The sequence below is a fragment of the Zalophus californianus genome, chromosome 14, assembly GCF_009762305.2.
Source record: "Zalophus californianus isolate mZalCal1 chromosome 14, mZalCal1.pri.v2, whole genome shotgun sequence".
Taxonomy (NCBI): domain Eukaryota; kingdom Metazoa; phylum Chordata; class Mammalia; order Carnivora; family Otariidae; genus Zalophus; species Zalophus californianus.
The window spans coordinates 76,995,726-77,018,920 of NC_045608.1; the positions used below are offsets into that span (position 1 = coordinate 76,995,726).

Below are 23,195 nucleotides of genomic sequence, written 5' to 3' on the forward strand. Positions count from 1 at the left end.
TTCGGGAAGCTGAAGTTGTTAGGGAGATGCTAGGAGACCCAAGAAAGAAAGATAATGTCTGGGATTCAATGCAGTGATTTGAGCCGGGAGAGCAGAAAATATGCTGAGCTGATATTTGCACTGATGGTGGTTTGAAAATTCATATATTTCTTCCCTGATGCATGAGTAAATACAAGTCCTGTATTTTTTTTTTTTTTCCTGTAACTAATCTTGTCTTCCCCTTGAGCTTTCAATCACATGTAGGAATTTGAGGACTGTGTGGGGAGTTAACAGTTTTCTCCCTGCCTAGGCCCCACCTCTGCTCCAATAACTTGAACATTCCTTTAGGGAATGCTCAGGCCCTCAGTTCTGCCTGGTTCTGCTCCCACCCCTGTAGGAGATGGTGTCTGAGTTGTCCATACTGGTACATGGGTGGTGGCTACTCCCCGTGTCCCAAAATGGAAGCAGGGGAAAGATCTGTTCTCGCAGTTTCCCTTAGCTGGTGCCAACACAATCCTGATGCCGGAAGATGTAAAGTCTGCGTGGATGTGCCCCTCTGGGCCCTGACTCCGTCTGCCTTTTGTCCCAGCATCTCCGAGGGCGCTTTCCAAGGGCTGCGTACCCTTGTCCGAACCCTCACACGGTCCCACTGAGTGTGCAGACATACGGCTCCCTGATCTAAGAAGAAAGGAATTTAGAAAACTCCTGTCTCAACAAAATCCAACTAAAAATTATTGTCCTGCCTCAACAAAAATAAGAACAGACACCTTTTTCTTTCCATCTGTTTGCTTTCCTCAGCACAACCCTTACCACCATCTTCACTTCACCCTTAAGGCGACCCTAGTCCCCTGACCTACTTTGGAAATGGGTCCTGGAGGCAGAAATGGAAAAACAGAATTTTTCTTTCTGACACATCTTCTGGACACACCATTGGTGACCGTAGCAGTTTTCTAGAGCTCTGGAAACAAATGACCACCAACTGGGTGACTTAGAACACGCATTATTCTCTCAGATCTGGAGGCCAGAAGCTTGAAATCAAGGTGTCCCCAGGACCATGCTCCCTCTGAAGCCTCTAGAGAAGGATCCTTCCTGTCTTTTGACCTCCTCTTAACTAATTACATTTGCAAAAACCCCAGTTCCAAATAAGGTCACATTCTGAGGTTCCAGGTGGACATAAATTTGGGAGGACAATTTTCAACCCACTACAACAACCCATAGGCTTGTCCTACCGGCCTTCCCTCCCTACAGGCTCCAGCTGGCTCAGCAGTGACGCTTTGTCCCTTGACGGGGCGGGGGGGGGGGGGGGGGTGTGGACTTGAGGTTTAGAATGATGTTCTAGCCTCAGGATCATTGTAGGGAGGCTCTCTTCTGGAAGTTCTGCTTTTGCTTCAGTGGTAAGCAGTCTGTCGGGATGGTGGAATTCAGTACAACCAAGGGTTTATCTCTGTCTCGTCACTGCCCGGCTTCTGGACCCTATAATCAGTGACAGCCACTTCAGAGAGTCCTTACAGGGACCAGGCTCGGCCTGAGCTGGACATTCTTCCAGCTGCTGATGGGTTTGTTGTCAGAGTTAGGCCCTGAGCTAGACATGTATGCGATGAAGGAGCAAGCAGTTCTCATGATGGTTATTTTCCCACCCAACACCATCAGTTTGATGGTAAATGCGAAAGCACTTGTTTTTAAACCATCACTTAAAAAATTAAAAAAAAAAAAAGGCCCGAAATCTCAAGGCAGTATCAAAATACCTGTGCTGACTCAGAAAGATAATTTTTCAAGCATCAGCAGAAAGGGGAACTTACAGAATTTGCAATTTTACCACCAGCCCGCCCCCACCCCCTCCCCAGCTCGGCAACTGCGGTGGAGGCAGCAGACTGGAGGGGGTGGCGGGATATGATTGTTCATGTTTGTCTTGCCTCTTTAATGAGATTTAATTCAACACTGTGTTTGTCCTGGGCACTCACGGATGAATCAGACCCAGAGTCTGTCTCCACGCGGCTCACACAGTAGCAGCCCAGCTGATCAAACACACAGCTCTACTATAAGGTGAATGCTAGCAGAGAGGTAGGAATAAAACGTTATGGGAGAAATTAATTCTTCAGGGAGAGAGGAAGGGACAAACATCTCAGGGAAAGATCCAGACTCCATTTATGCGCTGCCTATGCATTCCGTTTCTTAATTCTTTCATTCCTTTATTTGGCGAACACTTACAGAAAGCTCTCCGTGTGCCAGACCTCATCATAGCTGCTGGGAAAAGGACAACAGCCAGCAAAGACTGTCTTCTTGGAACCTACTTTGCACGTAAGGAAGCAGAGAAGGCTAAGGAGGTCAGCAAATGTGCCATCGGGAGAGCAGATCAAGGAAAGAGCATGAATAAGACACTGGAGCAGGGAAGACCCCGGTTATCTGGAATGACTAGCATATGGAGTTCGTGGAAAGGGCAGGAGAGCAGGGAGACCACGGCAAGAGCCTACTGCCTGGCTATGGAGATCCATACATGTCGTGCAAAGCGTTCAGATTTAGTTCTGTAGAGAGAGGGTCCCCCAGGGTTTGGCCGGGACTGGGAGGGTGTTGTCGTTTTAAACGAAGGGAACGATATTCCCAGATTTGGGTTTCAGGAAGATTCTTGCGGTAGCCCGTGGGGAGTGTCTTAGAAGAGAATGCTGTGCACGTTCCCAGAGGATGGGAAGGCTACATCTGGAGCCTGAAGAACCTTCTCCATCTCACCAATGATGTCGAATGCCCAGTTTGGAGAAAGATATCTGATCCCCTTGCCCTGGGGAACTGGTCTGATAATGACCCCATATTGGTCTATGGTTCTGACTATGAAGACCATGGGCTTATGTTTTTTCAAACTATTCATCACTTTATTTGAGTAGGTCAGACACACACAGTACAACATTCACAAGGTACATGGGGAGAGGGCATGAGTGACCAGTAAGTGTCCTTCCTACCCCTGCCACCCACTCAGTCGCCTTCGCCAGCGGCAACCACAGTTATCAAGGTTATTTTCGTTCTCAAGACCGTTCAGGAACTCAGACCTAAAATGGAATTAGGAGGGTATGTAATGTGGTTAGGGCTGAGGGCCTGGGGTCAGGCAGACTCTGTTTAAAGCCAGGCTGCACCCCACCCCCGTCCCCCGCCCTGACCCAGAGCCTGGACAGCCACAGGATTTCTCTTGTTGGGCTGCTGAGATAATTCATAAGCTGACCCAAGTCTTAGCACAGTGTCTGGCACATATTTATACTCAATCGACATCAGCTATTATTAGCTATTGGCCAGTTGAGTGTGATGGAGGAGGGTAGAAAGGCAGGGCACACCGAGCACTTTCTGGGGAAAGCCTTGGTCACCCAAAGTGTGGTCACTGGAAATCCCTGGGAACTTACTGGAAATGCAGAATCCCAGGCGCCTGCCCAGACCTGCTAAATCAGAAGCTGCTTTCCAACAACATCTCAGGTGACCTGCATGCGTGTGAGAGCACAAGAAGCGCTATACTGTTTGAGCCCCAAATCCTCGAGGGAATGGGCTGTAGATTCCCTGCCTCTGAGCAGATGCTGCTGCTGAATCTTGACCTTCAGGCGGAAGCCCTTAGGCATCTTATGATGAAAACTCTCTTTTAAGGGAAAAGCAGTCGCTCCCCCCAACCAGGCTCCAGCTTTCTAGTCCACATCTGATTTTCCAAGCAAGGCAACTGGAAAGTGTCCCCTTTTGTCCTGAGTAACCTGATAGATGGCTCGGGGGCGGGGTGGCATGTTGTTTTTAAAGTGATACAAGAGACACGGTGGAGCCTGCCCGACAAGCAGCAGGGCTGCCAGGATGCCAACTGGAACATGAAGGCCCTGGCCACGGGGGGCTGCCTTAGAACTTGGTGTTAAGAGTAAAGGCTCCACGGGGTTAGGGCTGCAAGGCTGGAGGGGTTCGTGGGGTGACAATTGCTACTGTTTGCCGCTTGGTCCAAACAGGTAGACCATGGCTAGGAATATATGGGATACAGGAAGCAGCCCTTTCCTTTAAAAACAGAACCACAGGGGCACCTGGGTGGCTCCGTCAACTCTTGATTTCAACTCAGGTCATGATCTCAGGGTCATGGGATCGAGCCCTGAGTCAGGCTCTGTGCTGGGCATGGAGCCTGCTTAAGATTCTCTCTCTCCCTCTCCTTCTGCCCCACCTTGCTCTCTCTCTCTCCCCCACCCACCTTCTTAAAAAAAAAATAGAACCACATACCATAATGGTGGGTGCATGTCACTATACATTTGTCCAAACCCACAGAATGTACACCACCAAGAGTGAACCTTACTGTAACCCATGGACTCTGGGTGATGATGATGTGTCAATGGAGGTTCATCGACCATAACAAATGTCCCAATCTGGTGGGGGATGCTGATAGTTGGGGAGGCTGTGCATGTATGGGGCAGGAGGTACATGGGAACTCTCTGTAGCTTCTGCTCAATTTTGCCAAAAACTATTCTGAAAAAGAAAAGTCTATTTTTCAAAATAAAAACAAAATTATAATTTGTTACTGAATCAGCTGTAGGAGAGGAAAAAAGAAACCAAGGCCGAGGCCTGGGGCAGTATGCTTTTTAAAAAAAATCACAATTATAACAGAAATAACTTAGAACTGAGATGTCCAATCTGAAGACATTAGCCATTTGTGGCTAATGAACACTTGAAATGTTCCTAGAGCAACGAAGGAAATGAATTTTAAATTTTATTTAATTTTTACTAATTGACATGTAAATTCAAAAACTGACATGTGTGATACATACAGTAAAATTTTTAAGGAGGTTTGGAGCAATTTGGGTATATGAATCTACTCTTTCAATTGTTAATTTCATGAAATCTAAATACAGATCACGTGTTTCCAGTGAATAGTTGGCATCCAAATTGAGATACAATATAAGTGTAAAATTTTGAAAACTTAATACCAGAAAAAAAAGAACGTAAAATATCTCATTCATTTTTATATGGATTATATATTGAAATAATATTTTGGTTATATTTCGTTAATAAAAAATGATTTAGTTAATAAAAAATTAAACCTTACTTCACCTGTGTCTTATAACTTTAAAATGTAGCTTCCAAAAAAATTAAATTTATGTGTGTGGCTCACCCCTCGATGCTCCTGGTAGGGATGTAGATGGTACAGCGGCTTTGGAAACCAGAATGGCCGTTCCTCAAAAAGTTAGATGTAAAAAATTTAAAAAAATAAAAAAAGTTAGATGTAAAGTCACCTAGCAACCCCACTCCTGGGCATTCGCCCAAGAGAACTGAAAACATATGTTCACACAAAAACCTTGTACTTGAATGTTCATAGCAGCATTATCCATGATAGCTACAAAGTGGAAACAGCCCAGATGTCCATCAGCTGATGAATGGATGAAAATAAATGTGGTATATCCATACAGTATGATCTTATTCAGCCATAAAAAGGAATGAAGTGTTGATAGATGATCCAACATGGATGACCCTTGATGATAATATTCTAAGTGAAAGAAGGCAGACACACAAAAGCCACATACTGTATGATTCCAGTTATATGAAATATCCAGAATAGGCAAATCTATAGAGACCGAAAGGAAATTAGGGTTTGCCCAGTGCTTGGGGGGAAAGGAGAATAGGAAATGACTGTTAATGGCTATGGGTTTCTTTTGAGGATGATGAGAATATTCTGGAATTAAATAGTGGTGATGATTGCTCAACTCGTGGACATGCCAAAAATTATGTATGTGGCTTGCCTTACCTTTGTGTTGGACAGCCTGGATTTAGATGACCTACCTGTTCTTCTCTTGTCACCTGTGAGGGTACAGAATTTAGCCAGAGCTAATGGACATGGGGTAATTTTTGCCCCTTCCCCAGGGGTATGTGGCAATGCCCAAAGGTATTCTTCGTTGGCAGCTGGGGTGGAGGTGAGAAGTAGCCAGAGGGGTGGGGTGGGGTGAGATTGGCCAGAGATGCTGTTAAACATCCTACAATGTGCAGGACAGTTGCCCCTAACAAAGAGCTATCCAGCTCCAAATGTCAGTAGGGTCAGGTTTGAGGAAGCCGGCACCGGAGGCGGCTCAGGGTTTCCCGGCCTCCTCTGCGCCACCCTGAGGTCAGAAGGCGCACGGTGGGCGTGGCCTCCTCTGGAGCCCAGCCACCGCCCAGGTGTGCTCAGCTCCTCTGCACACCTGAGCCTGTGCACTTGGAGATGTTCAAGGCAGAGTCCCGAAAGGGCCCAGGGACTCCAGAGTGGATTAGCTGTGGGGTCCACGGCTCTGTCCTCACTCCCTGAGGCTTCCTGAGTTCCCAAATGTTACACTTTATTTATTTTTAAAGATTTTACTTATTTACCTGAGAGAGAGTGAGAGAGTAAGAGAGGGAAGAGCAGAGAGGGAGAGCCCAACATGGGACTCGATCCCAGGACTCTAGGATCATGACTTAAGCCAAGGGCAGACGCTTAACCGACTTAACCCAGGCGCCCCTGTTATACTTAGTTTAAATTAAGCCGGCCTCATTCTGGGGTAGAGATTGCCATTTTTCTTGTTTTCTCTTCCACATCAGATTTCCTAAGTCAAAGACAACTGGAATTCGCAAAGTCTGTGTCATGAATGGGTTCCTTCTCTGATGTCTGAAGTAAAAAACCTGAAGAAAGATATCCCCGGACTTGCTTTGAGGTACTTTGTTTTTAAATTACCCTTTTCTGTCTGTAGCAGTTTCTTGTGGCTGCTCTAACAAATCACCACGAACTCAGTCACTTAAAAGAATATAAATTTATGACCTCACAGTTCTGCAAGTCCGAAGTCCAACATGGATCTCACTGGGCACTAAAATCAAGGTATCAGCAAAGCTGCATTCCTTCTAGAGGCTCCAGAAGAGAATCTCTTTGCCTTTTCCAGCTTCTGGAGGCTGCCTGCATTCCCCAACTCCTGGCCCCTTCCTCCAGATTCAAAGCCAGAAGCATGGGTAATTTCCCCATATCAAAACGCTAGCTTCCATCCACAAGGTCCCTTTCACCACGTAAGGTAATATATTCACAAGTTCTAGGAATGGAGGGCATGGATCTCATCTTTGGAGGCAGTGTTTCATGGGTCTGGACAACCTGCTGGGATCGTCCCTCAGCCAGCATTCTGGCTCACCCTCATTCCACAAGAAGAAACTGGGTCTATTTGCTTTCCCAGAATGGTGGGAGTTTCTCAGTCTGAGATAGTTAAATGCTGACTTTCCAGATCTTCGTTCTTATTGACATATGCCCCCAAAATGGTCTATGAGAGATTTATAGACTACTCGTTAGGGGCTAAAAAGTGTCCCCCGCCCCAATTCATATGTTGACGTCCTAACCCCTGTACTTCAGAATGAGCGATGTTTGTGGATAGAGCCTTTAAAGAGGTAATTAAGGTCAAAGGAGGTCATTTGGGTGGGCCCTAATCCGGTATGACTGGTGTCATTACAAAAACGTGCCGTGAGAAGGCAGCCATCTGCAAGCCGCGGAGAGAGGCCCGAGAAGAAACCTACCGGGCCAACTACCTCCTTGGCTTTGGATGTCCAGCCTCCAGAACCGGGAGAAAGCAAATTTCCGTTGTTTCAGCCAGCCAGTCTATGGTATTTTATTATGGCAACCCTAATAAACAAAAACACTCCTTTTCCACATTCGTACAGTTGTACAGTTTGAAATGAATTATTACAATTCAAATCTTTTCATGTGACTCTGGTTTACAAAGTTTCTGAAGCTCTTGTCACACTTGCTGAGTTGAAATCCCCTTTCACGAGCAGGCCTGTCCGATCACGTGCCGGGGTTCAACTCAACATGTATTGGGCATCTCTAACTATCAGGCCCTGTGTGTGCTCCGTAAGGCTCGCCCCTAGCCCATGAGGAATCATGGGACAATTATACTGTCCGTCTAATCCAGTGTCATTTGCAGCAAAGGCTCTAAGTCAGTGAAGCGAAGAGCCATAGGACTTCAGCGGAGGGAGCGCATCAGGGCAGGATGGTTAGGCAGGGACATTAGGATTCTGAACGTGTTATGAAATGAGTGACATCTGAACACCGGGCCTTAAGGAATCAGCCAGATGCCTTCACAGTCAAGCCTTTCAAGGGAGTTCCCTCGGTGTTCCAGGGATGGAAGAGTCAACCTTTAACTGGAGGCTTTAGGAAGTGGTCTTAATTTGAGTCCGCTCCAAAAAGCCAACCGTGAGACAAGAGCGGGGATGCGGTGAGTCTTTCAGGGAGGTGACCTCAGGGAGCACGAGAGAAGAGGAGTGTGAGTCAGGGAAGGGAGGAGCCTGCACGGGACCGAACAGGTGGCAGGTGTGGACACAGGGGCCGGATCCCATGGGGCACCGCCCTAAAACTGTGTGGCACCTGCCTTAGAATCATCCTATGGGAAAGTGAGGTCTCCTACTTCCAGCTACCTTGTCCTGTGTGGCCAAACAACCTCCCAGGCCGTGAAGAAAGGCTTCAGGCAGCGGGAGCTGGAAACTGTCTTCACCCGCAGCTGCAGGGAAACCCGGGTGACTGAGGAGTGTTGGGGCACGGTGCTGTCTGCATCTGCCTCGGGGACAATTCGGTAACTTCACGCACCATCCGGATGCTGGAGTCAATCAATGGGGTTCTTTGACCTGAAGGATTCTGACTCTACCATCCGTCAGGATGCACTGGCCCTCATATTCCTCATCCTGAAGTTTGTGCTGTGCTGATCGGATTTCCTTAGTGAATGTGAATTCCAGTTTTGTCACTTAAAATAGATGTACCGTGGGCATGTTCATTAACCTCTTGGAGCTTTGTGGGTCAGCTCACACTTTTATTATAGGGATTACTACCAAGTGTAGGGCATTAACCCAGTACTCGGAACACACAAACACGCTATGAATGGTTACTATTTTTACGGATGACGACACTTGTTTCTCCCTCCAGTCAGTGCAAACTTTTGACCAGGTACAGAACTTGAGATGATGGTCGGAAAGCGCACCCCCACAACAGCTTCTCCATCACGCTTTCTAACTACACGTCTGCCTGGTAGGACTGGCTTGTTGCTTGGTTTTGGTAAACAAAAATCCCATCTCAGAAAAATGCCTTATTAAAGCATCATGTAAGTGTCATGCAATGAGCACAAAAATACCCAAATCATAATTCATAAGAACTTCCAGGCTCCCAGTGAATAACCTCTGGTTTAAATTAGGTATAAATGAAAGCTATTGGGGCCTACAGGCATGCTTTGTAGTAATTTACCACATTAGTGCCCTGAATGGCTCCCACATTACCTGGGGCTCAGAATTCTGAGGGTGGCCGTATGTCTCAGTCTGTTTGGGCTGCTCTAACAACATGCCATAGACTGGGAGGCTTAAGCAACAGAAACGTATTTCTCCTAGTTCTGGAGACCAGTGCAGTTCCAGGTGAGGACTCTTTTCCTGGCTTGCATATGTCTGCCTTCTTGCTATGTCCTCACAGGGAGCAGAGGGAGGGAAGGAGGGAGGTCGAGGGAGGGGGGGAGAGAGGGAGAGAGACACACGTGTGCACATACATGAAGTGGGAGGAGGGAAGGAGGGAGAGGGGGGAGAGCCAGCTCTCGTCTCTCTTCCTCTTCCTATGAGGACAGTAACCCCATCATGGGGTCTCCACTCTCATGATCTCTTCTAAACGTAATTACCTCCTAAAGGCCCCACCTCTAAATACGAACACCGTGGGAGACGGGGCTTTAACCTATGAATGGGGGGGCACAGTCAGGACACCTTGCTTCTCATTACAGAGTAGTTTTCCTCCTGGGGAAATCTGACATCTCACATAATACAGTCTCACCATATAGGGTTCTAGGAAAATGGTAAGAAAGGGGGTTTTATCCATACTTACGGGTTCTATTTTTAACAACATTAACTCATTAATTTAGGCCCCTTGGATGCTCATGGGGCCTCTACTCAGCATCTAACTTTCAGCATCAGAGAGAATTAAGTTTCACTGATCAAAGAGAAAGGTTCTACGGCATGAAGCACTGGGTGTTATACGAAAACAATGGATCGTGGATCACCACATCAAAAACTAATGATGTATTGTATGGTGACTAACAGAACATAATAAAATTTTTTAAAAAAAGGAAAAAAAAGAAGAAAGCTTCTCTTGCTAGATTTAGGGCAGTCTCTTAAGGGATTTAGAAAAGTTGTAGTATTATATAGGCTGTTTTTCAAGAAATATGGAACGGAGCTTATTTGTATTGTAAAGTAGCTGGGAGAAGAGAATAGAGGCTATTTCCTTTTATTTATATTTATTTTTTATTATTTATCTATTTTTTAAGACTTTATTTATTTGACAGAGAGAGACACAGCGAGAGAGGGAACACAAGCAGGGGGAGTGGGAGAGGGAGAAGCAGGCTTTCTGCAGAGCAGGGAGCCTGATGCGGGGCTCGATCCCAGGACCCTGGGGTCATGACCTGAGCCGAAGGCAGATGCTTAACGACTGAGCCACCCAGGCGCCCCTATATTTATTTTTTAGAAAGAGAGAGAGCCCACAGGGAGTGGGGAAGAACAGAGGGAGAGGGAGAGAGAATCTCAAGCAGACTCCCCGTTGAGCACAGAGCCTGGCGCGGCTCAAACTCAGGACCCCAAGATCATTACCCGAAACAAAATCAAGAGTCGGAGGCCTAGCCAACTGCGCCACCCAGACACCCCCGAGGCTATTTCCTTTTAAAAGCCACCAGTTTTTGTCAGTTCCCTAAGGCAAGAGCTCAACAAGTGATTTTGAGACTGACTCATTTATGCTAGAATTGCAGTGAGGTGTAAAGGCATTGAATAGGAAAGTGCCCAGGGGTTTCACTTAGTTAGGGTCCATGGGATCACAGGGGAAGAACTGGAGCTTTCTCTCATGACACCCAAGTTTTTCAAGGGAAGAGACTACATATATATTGCTTCGTCATTTGTTTGCAAGTATTTTCTCATATCCTTAAATGTTTTCAAAGCATGATTTGTAACGGCCGTGTGGTGTTCCAAAGGATTTTGTACTACAATATTTAACCATCCCCCTACCCCTGCGGTTAAAGATCTAGATCGTTCCCAAAGTTTCGTTATTACAAGTCATGCTGCAATGGACATTCTTGTCCAGCTAGCTCTTATAGCTCTCATCACTGCATTTGGTGAATCACTGGGCCAAAGTTCGCATTTTAAAGATATTAGTAAATATTGCCAATCTGCTACCCAGAAAGATGATACCAATTTGCACTTCCATCAGCAGAGTAGAAGAAAGCCTCTTTCCTCAGTCTTATCAGCTGGAGATATTATCACTTCAAAAGCAATCACTGAAAACTGACGAAGGAAGGAACCGGTGAAGGAAGTCAGCTGATTAAGTTTATGATGTAATTGTACATTTTTTTAATGAATTGACTATGATTTCTTTGCCTATATTGGATTAAGCTGTTCATGTTCTTACGCTGTCTTCTTTGTCTATATATCACCAGTATACTTTTCTTTCTTTTTTTTTTTAAAGATTTTATTTATTTATTTGACAGAGAGACAGCAGAGAGGGAACACAAGCAGGGGGAGTGGGGGAGGGAGAAGCAGGCTTCCCGCGGAGCAGGGAGCCCGATGCGGGGCTCGATGCCAGGACCCTGGGACCATGACCCGAGCCGAAGGCAGACGCTTAACGACTGAGCCACCCAGGCGCCCCGAGTACGTATTTTTCTAAGTTTTCATTTGTTTTTAAATTCTGTTTATGAGTTTTTTAATATGCAGAATTCTTACAGTGTCAGGTTTATCGATTTTCCCCCTTATGCTTAGAAAGGCTTTCCTCACCTTGAGATCCACATTTTCTTCCACTCTATTTGATATTTATTTTGGCAGCTGGCTGATATGGAATTAGGGATTCACAGGATTTTCGTGCCTTGGAAACTTAGAAATACTCATGTTCAAACCCTTTCAGTTTAAGGAAAAACTGAGGGAAGAGGCCCAAGGAAGAGGAGAAATGGGCTCAGAGACACAAAGCTGGCTAATGGTAGAACCAGGACCCAAATCACGGATTCCTAGACCTCCGTTTAGTCTCCTTTTTTAAAAAAAATAGTAGTTTTCAATAATACAAGGAACAAGTGAATATAGTTTCCTTAAAAACTCTAACATTACTAATCAACGGTCCAAATGCAAGTTTCCTGTGTCTCTTCCCGGAGTTATCACGGTTGTCACTTTGGTGTGGATCCTTCTACACTTAACAAAGATAATTTTATGTACTCCCATGTGTAGGTGCAAATGACATATACGGTTATGGGTTGGTTCGGGGTGGGTACATACATGGTACCATGTTCTGTGGATCATTCTGTAATATACCTTTCTCGCTCTACGTCATGGTACGTGTCTCCTTGGGCCCATGAAACTGCAGGATAGCAGGTAATGCCCTCTTTAAGTTTAAAAGATATCACCAAGTTATACACTTGCTGACAAAGTACCCATTTCTCCATAGTCTCAACACCTTGATATTGTCTCCCATCCTGTAAATTTTTTGCCTATCTGATGGGTGAGAGATATTATGTTTAAAATTTATATTTTCCTAACTACTCATGAGGTTGAACATCTCCCATGTTGAGTGACCATTTGTATATCCTAGTCTATGAACTTCGCATTTACTTCCCTTAAAATTCAACCATTAGGGATGTGTTTTCTTATCTGCTTTTCATATACTTTGGAAATTAATCTTCGTCTGTTACATATGTCCTACATATTTCTTCCAGTATCTCACTTTCACTTAATTTTGTCTATGACATTTTTTGTTATATAGAAATTAACTTGATGTAACCAAAATGATCAATGTTTTCTTTCTTTCTTTTTCGTCCTTTGTGTCCCAAGAAGATCTTATGGCTTTCAAGTTCATAAAAACAGTTTCCAATATTTTTTCTAGTAGTTTATAATTTGGGGCTTTTTAAAATATATTTGACTCAAAGATCCATCTGGAGTTTATTTGGGTCCACTGAAAAGTACTGGTCTTTTTTTTTTTCTCCACATAGATGGCTAATCGTGTCAGCATTGAAGATGTTGTTTCTTTCCTAAAACTTGAGAGGCTATTTCCAACATAAATCAAATTCCAGTATATTCTTGGGTCTGATTCTGTACTCTCTACTTTGTTTGGTTTATCTATTGATCTACCAAGGGCTGCCCCCACCCTGTTCTGCCAGAGTTTTATCATTTATATTAATAGGTGGTAGTTAATCCAACATTTTTCCTGTCCCATTATCAGTGAAGCAAGTTCTTTCTCCGCCGTCATAGCCGAAAAACACCAACAAGGCATGTCTGTGGCACTCAGCTCCCATCCAAGGCAGTGGTGAGAGATTTGCTACAAGGACTTAAACCCCCACAAGCAGCCATGCGACCCTTCTCCGTCCGCCTCCACTGCTGCCACCCAAATTCCGGTCACTGAACTACTCCTTAAAATAAAGCTCAGCTGTAGACAGCACACCTGTTTCGGATTAGTTACAATAAATCAGGATCTGTATTTATTTCAGTTGCTGGACAGGTGAGGCACAAGCTGCATTTAGAGCAAGCCAAGTAGAAAGCAGAGAAACATCCAAATCATGAGGGGTTTTTCCCCCTTAGGGCAAAGGGGTTACACCTGACAAGCCCGACACTTCCTGTTGCGTCCAAAATCCTGTGATTCTTTATGGGAACGCCTCAGGTGGTAGTATTCACTCGAGATCTCGGTCTCATGAAGTCCATGATTGGAATTGTACTGCCCACGGGAACCACCTCCGGCGCTGGTTCCAAGTGCCAACTCAACAAGCCTGAGGCAAAATTTAGAGAGCTAAACATGCACCATAGCAGGTGAATCCAGTGCAAATAATCCACGCCCTCCAGGGGGAGCCGCACTGCCCTGAGCCCCGAGCAGAAGCAGGCTGCGGGCCCTGGTGTCTCTGTGCTACAACACGGGATCTGTAACGAGTTACCCCTCTGAGATGGGTGAGTAGGGGAATGACGTCGCTGTGACGTAGATGCTGCATTGGTTCCTACGTGGTCTCTCCTAGGCCAAGGGGCCCCCGAAGCGCTGGGGTCAAGCAGAGAATCTTGAGCTGGAAAGGGAAGAGCCTTCAACTCAACTTTTGCACTGACAGCAGAAACTCTAGGCGTATTTGAATAAAATTAAAAATGAGGCCTGCCCTGCACTCTTCTCTCCTGAGACGGGCACTCTAGGCCGGTGGGTCTGAGGCCAGGTTGCACCCCACCCTCCCAGGCCCAGCCACGCTGGCGTGGAGATTCCCCTTCCTGTCCCTGCAGCCTCAGCACCCTCCCACTGGCCTAACATGAGGGCTGCCAACATTTCCACGCAGTTATCTGAATATCCGCCCTAGCAACCCCCAGCCAACCTGGGCTGCCTCCCTGGACCGTCCAAGGGGACTTCCTGCGCACATTTTTTTGCTTCTGTCTCTGGTTTTCCAATGACCTGTTTGTGAAGCGACCTGCAGGGAATGCTATTTTCCCCAAAAGCCCTGATCACTTGAAAGGCTGTGATTTTAGCAGAATACGAGGTATTTCCGGCATGCATATATGTCACGAGACCAGCAACATCTGGGTGGCGAATACCCACTGCCTGTTTGAAAAGTAGTACTGAATAACCTGGTGCTGGGCTCCTCAGCTAAGACTGGAGGGAAATCTGGGGCAAGGGGCTCCCGACTCACTGATAGAGTGCTTTCATGAGCTGTACAACCTTCAGCTCCCTACAGGCTGCAGCCCTGCTCTTCGGGTCTTCAACCTGGAGCCTCCCAGGGCGACCCTTCCATTCCACTAAGGGCTGCAGGTCTACGAGCCTGAGCCCTAGGACCCTAGGACTACTGACGTCAGAACTTCCAGGGGTGGAGCCTAGGCATCTCTACATTTAGAAAATAACAGGGATGGTTCTAAAGCACAGCTAAGATTCTCAAATTTGTGGGTCCAGAGAACCATCCGGGAGCTTTTAAAATCCCCAACGCCCAAGCCACGCTCAGACCAAATTACATCAGAATCTCTGTGGGCCGAACTCAGGAATCAGACTGTGTTCGGGTTCTAGCCAGCCAGCCAGCCCTCTGGGTTAGAGTCTTTTCTAATCTGAGAAAGATCTCCCCTCTGTAGACCAGAACTTCTGGAACTTCAGTGTGTATATGAATCACCCAGGAATCAGGTTAAAATGCAGATCCTGATTTCATGAGGCTGGGGCAGGGTTTGAGGGTCTATACTTTGACAAGCTGGCCTGCAGACTGCACTGTGAGTAGCAAGGCTGGAGGTTCAAGTGAGTTTCCATTGATTATTTAACAATCGTTGAGTACAATTACCGCGGGGAGCCAGGGCATCGGCGATCCTGCAGGTGCAGGGCAGTAATGGTATTTGGCAGAAGCGGCTTTGTGATTTAATCACAAAGTAGGCTTTGTGATTAAAAACAAAACAAATGTTTGTGTTACTTGCCAGGTCAACCGTGGGGTGGTGTTGGCAAGAGGCCTGACTGCTACGTGCTGAAGAGTTGAGCGATTATAAACTTCGGCCCTTCCTATCATTGGTAGATAGCTGGCTTATCCGCCTTCTGGAGACCGTTTGAACAGTTGTTATTGGAGGGGGGGGTGCATTTTATTATACAGATGAACTCAAATCTCAGGTTGCTCTCTCCCAGGGATGAAAACTACATTACAAGGAGGTTTAGATTATCTGCACGATATTTTCCTTTTTTTTTTTTTTAAGATTTTATCTATTTACTAGAGTGCACATGCAGGGGGAGCAGCAGGCAGAGGGAGAAGCAGGGTCCCCACCGAGGAGGGAGCCCGAAGTGGGACTCTTATCCCAGGACCCCGGGATCATGATCTGAGTTGAAGGAAGACGCTTAACTGACTGAGCCAGAGTAGGCTTTGTGATTAAAAACAAAACAAATGTTTGTGTTACTTTCCGGGTCAACCGTGGGGTGGGGTCCCTGCTTGATATTTTCCTATGCTAAAAAAATATATATATATTTATTGGAGACCTACTATGTGTCCTGCCTGTTACTGGATGGCCATGACCATTTCAAGCTGCCAGATACTGTGTTATTGTACCACCTGCCTAGCTCCTAGGCTGAACTCAGATTAGCATGAAGTTTCACGCTACATTTATCACACAAGCCCACACAGATGATAAATTTTGAGAGATCTTCATGTGCGTGCATGTGTGTGTGCACACGTACGCACACACACACAAGTAAAACTGGGAAAATCTGAATAAGATCACTAGATGGTATCAATATCAATACCTTGGTTGTGATATTGTGCTATAGTGTTACAAAATGTTACTGTAGGGGAAACCGGGGCAACGTGTATAAGATCTCTCATGCTGTTTCTGACAGCTGTGTGTGCATGTACAATTATCTCAATGAAAATTTCTATTAAAAAGTATAAAACCACTCACAGCCAGCCCTCGATCTGTCTTATTAATATGGGCGAAAAGGACAGAGTATTAAATAACAGGGAGGCCTGGCTGGCTCAGTCAGTAGAGAATGCAACTCTTCATCTTGTGGTTGTGAGTTTGAGCCCCATGTTGGGTGTAGAGATTAATTTTAAGTAAAAATAAAATCTTTTTTAAAAAAGGAAATAATAACCAAAATAAAAATGATAATACTCATTAAATGTTAACTGCATAATAGGTACTATGATAAGCATTTTCATGCAAGACTTTAATCCTCACAACACTCTATGAGGTATTATTATTAGTATTATCATTTCTGTTTTCTGTTTTAGATGAGGAAACTGGGCCTGGGAGAGCTTAGGTAGTTTTTCCCAAGGTCACAGAATCAGAAAGTAGTGGGGCAGGACCCAAACTCAGGTCCAGAGCCTTACACAGAGTATGCGAACAAGAATGCTGTGGAAAGAGAAATCATAGTTAGGGATGGGGACTGTGCTTCAGGGGTGGGGTGCATCTGAAGTACCTTGCAGGATCTTGGTCCTGAAAGATGAAAGGAGCTGATCTGGCAACAAGCCAGGTGAGGGCATTCCAGGCAGGAAGACAGAAGAAACACCACACATCTGTGAGAAAGCTTCATTTTCCAGATGAAGAAACTGGTGTGTTTGTCTGCTTTGCCACTCAGAGGTAAATGGAAGCAATATGGCAGAGGGTCTTGAATGCTAGGGGAATGTGGTAAAGTCTTCCTGGGTCTAGGCAGCAATCTGGGAAAGCTAACAAGGCACTGATGAGGCCAAGGTTATGTGTGAATCATCAGCATACACAAGGGAACCCAAGTGCAAGGTGTTTACAGTTTAGTACAAAGTAATCCATTCCCAGGGCCCAAAGAGCAATGGAAGCAATTTGGCAAGTGGAAAATTGGTACGTGAAGGGAACCAAAGAAAGTATTTATGGCACCAAAGGCCATAAAAAGTGGTTGAGACCAATGATCACTACTGAATTAATGGAATTAAATCTTGTCTCATATGGCTACTTATTCTTTCAATTCTTGAGTGCCTACTATGTAGCCAGCATGATTCCAAGGACGTGGGACCCATCCATGAATAAAATACAGTGACCAAACTCCCTGCTGTCAAGGAGCTCACCTTCTATGCTTAGTGTTGATTCCTGATCAGGAAGATTCTTAACTCTCAAAACCTAAGATTATACTTTCATACTGTACACTTGAGATCCCATGACCCCAAAGAGAAATGCAAATCTCTCTGGGGTGCAGCTGGGCAGCGATGCAGAAGGACAGACACAGCACTTCTGATTTAAGAGTGAGGATGATCTTACCCCAGTGTGGCTAGAAGGAAACTTAAGAGGGCAGGTCGTCAGGCCTTGCCTCTGAGTTGGATCATAAAAGCAAGAGCAAAACCAAGGTGAAGGATTGGTGGTGTGATCCTTGAAGATGATTCAAGTTAGCCTGGGGTACCCTCTCTGTTTTCCACTCCCAAACTGGGATTAACTTTGGAATCTTCCATAAATGGAGAGAAACTGGGGGCTTTCCAATCCTAGCCTGGGTAAATACTATTTCCACACAAATCAGCACAAGATGGTCTTACATTGTAAAAGCAGGAGGGGAAGACAGGAGGTAAATACACCTGCAGATCTATGTTTAGGCAGGAGATATTCTACAATATAGCCTTGTTCTTAAAATGCAGAATTAGAGGTATGGACTTTTCCTCAGAATGCTAAAAGCAATATACAGATGAAGACAACCTACTAAAAGATAAGCTGACGGTCACTGTTTCTACAAAAAGACACCTAAAGGTAAGTGTATCAGGCAAGAGTCAGGAGTGGGCAGATTTATTAATATTACCCCCCAACCAAGGATTTTTAACCATTTTGAATTTTAAGATCCCACAAGTGTCAGGTGTCTGAGAATAAATATTTAAAATGTCTTTTTGACTTATCGAAAGATTCACCAACTTTTTTTCAGCAGTACTTTAAAAAAGTCTGATTTAGCTCCCAGGGACCTTCTCATGCTTTTGTGTCACATTTAGAATGATATTTAGCCCTTCGCTGTAAATTTGGCTTATATTGTATATGCATGTAAGGGACATAGGCATCTCCTACATTTAGTAACTTTCTACATGGATAAAAGAATTTGCTCTCACTATGCCCCTGGCCCTGGGGCAGAATTTTCCCGCTTTAGTTAAGGGAAAATAAATGCCACAGATACAGAGCTCCTATTTCTAACTTCAGGCTGCACAGAACCGCCCCTGAATCTCCAACTTCCATTCACATTTCTGGTCGCCCTTGAGTGAGAGGCTGGCTCTGCTACTGAGCACAGCAAAGTGAGAGACAGCCCAACTACCTGCAGAATGCAAGCTTCCTAAAAAGTCACCTTTATGGGTCTGAGGTAATTGCTGGAGTCACGCCACAAAACACAAAACACGCACCTCAGACCTGGAGCCGATAGCTGGAAAGGTGAGTGTGTGTGAGTGTACAAGAAACAGTCCCACAAGAACTTTGATGGAGACAAGAATGTGCACCAGACAGACGACTGTGGTTCCCGAGATGGCCCATTTTATTTAGCTGCATGGAGCTTGCTGTCACCAGGACTCCCGATCTCAGAATTCAGTTTAAGGATGCAAGCCGAGGATGACAAAGGGGGCTCCTTCATTTAGCTCCTCTCATTGTTGGCAGCTGAGGAAGCTAGAGATTGTCTCCCCCAGTGGTGGGTCTAAAACTAACATTGTCACCAGCCTCCTCCCCTCCAAGTATTCTTCCTTGGCCACTTTACCTCTCTCACCCCCCCCTCACCTTTAATCAGGAAGATAATTTGCCCAATGGAATGCTCAATGTGGATAAACAACTGTAACAAGGTACTTAGCTGAGCCAGGAAGAGCGTTTTATGAATAGAAAAGGAAATGCTATGTGTACTGACATGAAAAAATTAACACTGCAACTTCATTTTGTATTAACCTTTGGCTAAACCACTTCCATAAACCTATCCTGGGCAGGCATCTGTGGTCATTGGCGTGTGATCACCCCAGTGGTAGGTGTTAAACAACCAAATAGCATAAAGCTGGCTCTCCTGCAAAAAGTAAAGTATAAATGTGACTTATGGGGCAGAGAAAATTTGCTCAGGAAAAAGCTACCTCAGATCTGGAGACTTTTAGATTGGCTACTTTATGACTGGGTCTTTAGAAACCAATGTATTACATGTTTACTTTTTCACAGCTAGAGTTCAGTAACTGTGAATGCATTTGGGAATATTTCATTTTCTTTGGAGTATGTCCAATCTGTAAAAACACTAGGTTCCTACTCTGAAGTTGGGGGGAGAGAGAACACAGGTCTAGTAAGAATAATTGAATAACTTTTCTTAGGTAGTTATCTACAAAAATAAAATCGTGGCCACACAGCACAACATCAGTCCAAAACCCATTTGGGACTGTTTAAAATTAATACGAGAAATTCACATATCAAACACAGTATCTTTTGTGCCCTATTTCTGTTAATTTAATTCCATCTCTTTCAAATAAACCCCCCAATCAGTAACAGGGTGAAACAAATTTATTTCCTGGCAGTGTTTCCTTAGCCTCTTTCATACTTTGTGATCTAAGAAAAACAAAACAAACATTCGTTCACAAATCCACTTTGGTTTTTGGGCACAGAAAACCAACTCTGTCCCCCTTCTCCAGCACCGTGAAAGCGGACTCTGCAAATCACTGAGACACACCGAGATCTTTCATTTTTACGATGATTTCTGATTAAAGCCAGCGCTTACCGTTTTCAAAGGGCTCCTGAAAAATGACTACAGAGAATTTTTTTTTTCCCTTTTAAAGTCTTCGCCCAACACGTTTGCTTGAAAAACGTTCTGAATAGGGACATGGCCTGGTAAAACACATGCAGTCGACAAAATATCGAATTTCTTTTTCCAGCTGTCTGGAATCCCATTAGTGCCTCTCACTTCTGTCTTTGGCTATAATTAGGATGGCTTAGGGTTTATCTGGGCCTTTTTTCAAAACCAGATCTCCTTCCCAGCAGCAGCGGCTACTCCTAGCTTCTGATTTACACTGTGGTACGGGGATCGTGAATATGAAGGGAAGACATACACACACACACACACACCCCAAATACCTTCCATCTAGTAATTTTTAAAAAGAGGAGCCTTACCTGAGGATGAGCCCTGCAGTCTGGAGCTCTGCTCGTTTTGAATAGGTTCTGGACTGGCACCCCTTCTCCCGAGAAGCCTGAGTTCCCTCCTCGGGGGAGTGAGCCCGGGGCAGTTCCATGGGGTTTTGCTTCTTGCTTGGCTTGGGCTGCAACAGCACATTCTCCTTCAGGGAACTGGGAATTCCACTCGGCAGCTTGTGCTCCGGCATGAGAACCGTCTCTCTTATCACTCTGGGTTAGTGGGTGCTTAACAGGTTCTTTGGGATAGAGGAGATTAAGGGTGCCTTCTGTTGCACTTTCTTTCCAGTTGGGGCTCAGCTTTTTGGGTTTTCCTCTCATGCTGGGCCGCCTCACCCTGTCAGGTTTCTCTGAGCCCCTCTTGGTCAATGAACCCTCATCCCTTACTTTTTCCTCGGCTGCGATCTCCAACCACTGGTTCGCCCCTGACTTTTCTAACTCACCAGACAAGCGCTTCATCGCCATCTCTATCACTGCTTTATCCATGTTTAGCAGATTGTCACTGGTGAATTCCTCTCCTGCCTGGTGGCTGTCTCTGGTTTCTCTTCGAATTCCTGGATAATCATTTTCAGCGGCCTCAGAAGCAGTGGGTGGCTTATATCTCCCCTGGTCTGTCACTGTAGACGTTGCGTCCCGGTGAGGTCCCAAAGTCAGAATCATCCCCGTTTGCAGGGATGAGGGACTGTGGGTGGAGGCTTGGCTGCTCCTCACCCCCACTTCTTGGGGTTGTGAGTGATAACCGCAGAAGCCAGTGGTGGCATCCATAGGCCTGGTGTCATCTGACACCCGAGGCCCACAACCCATTTCACTGAGGAGATGCTCACACCCACCCAGGCAACACGCACTGAATTCTATCTCTTCGTCATCGCTTTCTAATAAAAAAACCTGCTCAGTCCCCTGCAGGTTCCTTTGCCAAACTGCATTAGAGTAATCCGTCATAACGTCGGAACATTCCAGATACTCTAGGTCATCATCTGAAAACTCCTCGGTGCAGGTTAGGGTTATCTCTGGGCAAAGTTCATAGTCACTGTCAGAGTCTTCACTGGACACCTGTGGGCTGACTTGCTGCTTGATCGTGGCCCTGTCACCTGGACAGACGGATGCAGTCGCCTCCGACAGGGGCCGGCTGAAGCTGATGTATTTCTGCACTTTGGGTTCTGCTTGCCCAGAATCTGAGACTTCCTCATGAGGGTCATCACTGTTTAAGGCACCATCCGTTAGCCTCGATACTTTGGAATGCACAGTTCTGTGGCAACAGACGTTTTGTTTAGTGGGAATATAACTTGAATTAGAGAAAAGCAACCCATCTGCAACCACCTCTGCGTCATCCAGATCATGAGCCTCTTCCGTTGGCCTCGTTCCTTTAACATCCCGGGGATTTTCAGAACTGGAGGCACTAGTGCCTCTATTGACCAATAACTGGAGTGAGCATGGACAGCTGAGTTTGGAGGAGGGGGCATCAGCTGACATGCGACAACCTGCGGAGATACTTTCTTCCCCCTTGCAAGGATATTCTTTCTCATCGAGCTGATTTGTTTTCTCCTGCACACATGCCTCTGTTGCATGTTTCCAGCCCGTGCCCCCGCCATCCTTCCGGCTGGGAGAGAGCTCTGGGTTCTCTGCTGAGCACGTGAATTCAACAGACGCAGAGCAGCAAATCATTCTGGAACAGTTTTTAGCGGAGATTTGGTAAACAGCAGCGTCATCTGGGATACAGCTAGGAGGAAGAGAATAAACAGGTAAGTTTGCTGGGTTTGGACGGACATGCCAACTCTTTCACGTCATGGCACACAGAAAACCACCATGGTTTTTGCTGCACCCTCAAAGAGATCTGTGGTCTCCCTGCAAAGGTGCTCGTGGTCAGAGGCAACCAGCTCCTGAGTTCCAGTTGCCCTCGAGCTGAGAACCCAGGAAGCTCAGCATCTTCCCTTAGAACTTTTCACAATATTACCCCAACTTGAAAAATGCTGAGACTTATTCAGATGAATGGGGAAGCATCTGATATTCTAGTTTCTTCTTTTCTCCTTTTATTTTAAGTCTTTTTTTATGCTATGGGAATTTGAAAAAAAAAAAAAAACATCATTTTCTGGAGTGAGACATTGTATAAAAACAACTGAAGAATTCGACCCCATGCAGTGGAAGAGCATAAGCAATTGCTCTTTTTAAGCCTGTGCTGAGAAGGCAAGGTTCTTCCCAGGAGGCTGTAAAGGTACCACACTGGGATTATGTGTATGAAGAATGGTGCCATTTCTCTTCATTTTACATGACTATGAAGTCTAAACCCCACCCCATGAGCCCCTCTGGCTGGAAACCCATGTCCACACGCCATCCTGACTTACATAGACCAAGTCAGGTGTTTGGCTTGGACCCAGCAGGGAAGAAACTGAATCCTGGATCATGCTGAGCCTGCTCTCCCTGCTCCAGGAGAGATGGTACTCCTGTGGCCCCTCCCTTTATTAACTCAAGCCTAACAGGCTTTCCTGACCTTTCCCACTAGGGCCTCCAGGCTCTGCAGTCCCAATAAAAACTTGTTACACTTGCTTTGTAATTTGCACTCCTTTATCTCAATTGACCTCAGTGTAGCTATAACATTGCTGGTCTCACTGGATGCAGTATCCAGCTCAAAAGTAAATCAGCATTTTCAGAAGGCAGGAGTTGTGGGTCTGGCCAGAATTAGAGGTGATGTTTAGATATTTATTGACTGA

At 45.6% G+C, this 23,195-nt stretch overlaps 1 protein-coding gene and 1 long non-coding RNA gene across 2 annotated transcripts in view; one reads left to right on the forward strand and one right to left on the reverse strand.

Annotated features, from left to right (window-relative positions):
• Positions 1–23,195, reverse strand: part of ALPK2 (alpha kinase 2) — a 124,305-nt gene that overhangs the window by 54,159 nt on the left and 46,951 nt on the right. Inside the window, 1 exon segment of the mRNA XM_027576241.2 lies at positions 20,473–22,207. Within this exon segment, the coding sequence (XP_027432042.2) occupies positions 20,473–22,207 (1,735 nt within the window).
• Positions 1,955–7,569, forward strand: LOC113912675. Its single transcript, XR_003516925.1, has 3 exons — positions 1,955–3,432; positions 6,520–6,632; positions 6,744–7,569. It is a non-coding gene; the product is annotated as an uncharacterized LOC113912675 (long non-coding RNA).